This window comes from Mandrillus leucophaeus, unplaced genomic scaffold (genome assembly GCF_000951045.1).
Source record: "Mandrillus leucophaeus isolate KB7577 unplaced genomic scaffold, Mleu.le_1.0 Scaffold1275, whole genome shotgun sequence".
In the NCBI taxonomy this organism is placed as follows: Eukaryota; Metazoa; Chordata; class Mammalia; order Primates; family Cercopithecidae; genus Mandrillus; species Mandrillus leucophaeus.
The window spans coordinates 122561-126422 of record NW_012101154.1 but is presented as its reverse complement, the minus strand read 5'-3'; the positions used below and the strand labels follow the sequence as shown (position 1 = coordinate 126422).

The 3862-nt window shown below is 34.3% G+C and overlaps 1 protein-coding gene across 1 annotated transcript in view; it reads left to right on the top strand.

The window, feature by feature from the left end:
- Positions 1 to 3862, top strand: part of LOC105533662 (ankyrin repeat domain-containing protein 36C-like) — a 172735-nt gene that overhangs the window by 104779 nt on the left and 64094 nt on the right. Inside the window, exons 28-31 of the mRNA XM_011972131.1 lie at positions 301 to 329; positions 424 to 496; positions 2167 to 2195; positions 2290 to 2362. Coding sequence (XP_011827521.1) covers positions 301 to 329; positions 424 to 496; positions 2167 to 2195; positions 2290 to 2362 — 204 coding nt within the window. The remainder of the gene's footprint in view (positions 1 to 300; positions 330 to 423; positions 497 to 2166; positions 2196 to 2289; positions 2363 to 3862) is intronic.

Sequence of the window (3862 nt, the reverse complement as noted above, 5' to 3'; positions counted from 1 at the left end):
GATCACATTTGTCCGCATCATTCTGCATATCCTTATTGATATTGACACTGTTCTATTTTAGTTTTAGATGTATGAAAACTCATATGTTGGAAATTGTTAGTGTATATTTCATGAAGCTTGTATTCCTGTTTTTTTCAGTGTATTTCAGTCATGTTCCTGCCTTAAGACACAAAGTATAAAACATCAAAACCTACAGTAATATAGGCAGGTAGATGCAGCTGCATGCTAACACTGCATGAATATATGGATAACTTTATTGTATATACATATGATTGATAATGTGCCCCTTTTATTTCTCAGTGTCTTCTCAGAAACCACCGGCCTGGAAGGTAATTAAACTCTCATTTATATTTTGAACTATTAACTGTATAGTCTATGAAATATACTTTATGTATTGATTATTTTGTTTAAAATCCCATTCAGGCTACAAGTGACAAGAAAGATTCTCTTGTGAATATAGCCACAGAAATAAATGATGGACAACAATCTGGGACAGGTAATTTTGCAAAACACATCTGGTGTCATGTTCAATCAAGATAGAAGAGGACTTCCCTTCCCCAAGTAAATCAGCTTGGGGTTTGTTGAAGCTGCATGTTCTGATTCAGTACACCTGAGATTCTTCATTTGTAGTAAGTTCTTGGGTGACCCTCATGCTGGTCCTTGACCATGATCTGAGTAGTAAGATTATAGACTTCCCTACATTGAAATTGGGAAGAAGAACCATTGGAGAGCAGTTCAACACATAAGGGGTTCAGGGGACAGAATAATTTTGCTTTAATTCTACTGCATGTTTCCATCAAGAGGGGAAGGTGAAAGAGATGAAGTAACAGATTATTATAGGCATCAGATCGTATTGCTATAAATAGAGGGAAAAGTGATCCTAATACCCTATAAACAGTGTAGAATGAGAACTAACAAGATCACTGAAGTAGCAATTATTTTCCTCAAGGAATAGGGATTGTGAGGCAGGAAGGATGGAAAAGAAGAAGGTATTTATGTAATTTTGGGATTTCTACTGAGGAAACCTGAGTGAACTCACTTCAGATGCTTTTGGAATATTTGCATAGAAGAAGATTTGATTTCACGAACTACTGGATGAAGGAAACAGTGCTAGAATTGGGAGAAACCAACGTGACTCCTTACTCCTCTTTGTTACTATTAGGCATCAGAGATACATGTTTTGTTGATATTAGTTATAAAAATGAGATAAACTTGAATGTGAATACATTGCCTTCCTTGTTCAAGGAGCTAACTCTTGGATAAAATAGCTATTTAATGAAACCTCTTTAGAGAATAGTATGATACTCTCAAGAAGACTATTTTAGAAACAAAAATTATGTTGAATTCTAATTAACTCCTAAAATGATCATTTTCAATGAATATTAGAGTGATTTCTGAATGTAAAACTTACTAATATCTAATGCTTGTTTCAGTTTTACTTTGTAGAAGTATGTCAAAATTGATAATTGATGATATTTTTATTGAGGCTAATATATTATCCTTTGTTGCCATGAGTGGATGAAGAATCTTTTGGAAGGCTCAACTAGTGGATAAAAGAAACTTAGGCAAATTATTACACCACATGGGTGTGAGAAATGATGAATATTATCTACTAGATTTCAGGAAACATATATCCAAGTTGATCAATTTAGGACAGTTCCACTGAAGAGACGTGAAGTGTACATTCAACTGAAGTGTCATTGTAATCATGTATCTTCCCAGTTATTGGAAATGTTAAAAAGCATAATGAATGTTTGTGGTATAATGGTGTAAATCCTAATTTCTTGCATGAAAGACATGAGGGATCGTATACCACCTGCTTTGACATTGATTCTCAGGTGTATGAGTTGCTCCTCTGATTTTAGATCACATTTGTCCTCATCACTCGGCATATCCACATTGATATTGACATGGTTTTACTTTAGTTTTAGACATATGACAAATCATACCGTGTTTGAAATTGTAAGGGTATATTTTGTGAAGCCTGTATTCCTTTTCTTTCAGTGTATTTCTATCATGTTTCGGTCTCCAGACACAAAGTAGAAAACATCAAAGCCTACACTAATACAGGCAGGAAGATACAGCTTGATGCTAACACTACATGAATGTATGAATAAATTTATCATATTTACATATGAGTGATTATGTATCCCTTTTGCTTTTCAGTGTCTTCCCAGAAACAACCAGCCTTGAAGGTGATTAAAATCTCATTTATATTTTGAACTAGTAAATGTATAGTCTATGAAACATACTTTATTTATTGATTATTTTGCTTCAAATTCCATTCAGGCTACAAGTGATAAGGAAGATTCTGTTTCGAATATAACCACAGCAGTGAAGGACGGACAGCAATCTGGAACAGGTAATTTTGCAAAACACATAATGTCATGTTCAGTCAAGATAGAAAAGAACTTCTCTTCTCCAAATAAATCAGCGAGGGGCTCATTGATGCTGCACATTCTGATTCAGCAGGCCTGAGATTCTTCATTTGTAATAAGTTCTCGGGTGATGCTGATGCTGCTGGTCTTGGACATGATCTTTGCAGTGAGATTACAGACTTCCCCACATTGAAATTGGGAAGAAGAAACATTGGAGAACAGGTCAAGACATAAGGGGCTCAGGGGACAGCATAATTTTGCTTTAATTCTGCAGGATGTTTTCACTACGGGTAGAAGGAGAAAGAGATGAAGTATAGATTTTACAGAGGTTACATTGTATTGCTAGTATTGCTAAAAACAGACAAAAAAATGATGCTAATAACCCGTAAACGCTGTAGAACGAGAACTAACAAGACCACTGAGGTAGCAATTACTTTCCTCAAGGAAGAGGGATTGTGAGGCAGGAAGGAGGGAAAAGAGGGAGTTATTTATGTAATTTTGTTATTTCTTCTGAGGAAACCTGAGTTCAGATGCATATTCAAACATTTGCCTAAAAGAAGATTTGATTTTGGCTGCTGTGGGAACCAGTGGAAGCAGGAAGGAGTACTAGAACTGGGATAAGCCACAGTGACTCATTACTCCTCTTTGTTACTGTTGGGCATCAGAGATATGTGTTTTGTTGATATTAGTTATTCAAATGAGCTAAACATGAATATGCATATATTGGCTTTGTTTTTCAAGGGGTAGCATTTGGATAAAATAGCAATTTAATAAAAATGCTTTAGAGAATAACGTGATACTTCAAATCAGACTATTTTAGAAACAAAAATAATTTTGAATTCATTAATTGACTTTTAAAATTGTTATTTTCAATGAATATTGGAGTGATTTCCAAATGTAAAAGGTTATTCATGTGTAATGCTTGTAGCAACTTTATTTTGCATAAGTATGACAAATTTGATCATTTATTATACTTTTTGATAAGGTTTATATATTATACTTTGTTGCCATGCATGGATGAAGAACTGTTCTGTAGGCTAAATTAGAGGACACAACAAACGTAGGCACATTATTACACGACATGGGTTTGAGAAATAAAGAATATTATATACTAGGATTATCCAAACTTATATCCAAACTGATGAAGCTGAGACACTTCCACTGAGGACTTGTGAAGTGTACATTCTACAGAAGTGTCATTGTCATCGTGTACCTACTCAATTATCAGGCAAGTTAAAGATCATGGTGAATATTAGTAGTATAATGGTATAAATCCTTCTGGTGTTTTGCATGAGAAACATACAGTAGCATTTACTACCTTCTTTGACACTGATTCCTGGGTGTATGAGTTGCTCCTCTGATTTTAGATCACATTTCTTTTTTTTTTTTTTTTTTTAATTTATTTATTATTATGATACTTTAAGTTGTAGGGTACATGTGCATAACGTGCAGGTTTGTTACATATGTATACTTGTGCCATGTTG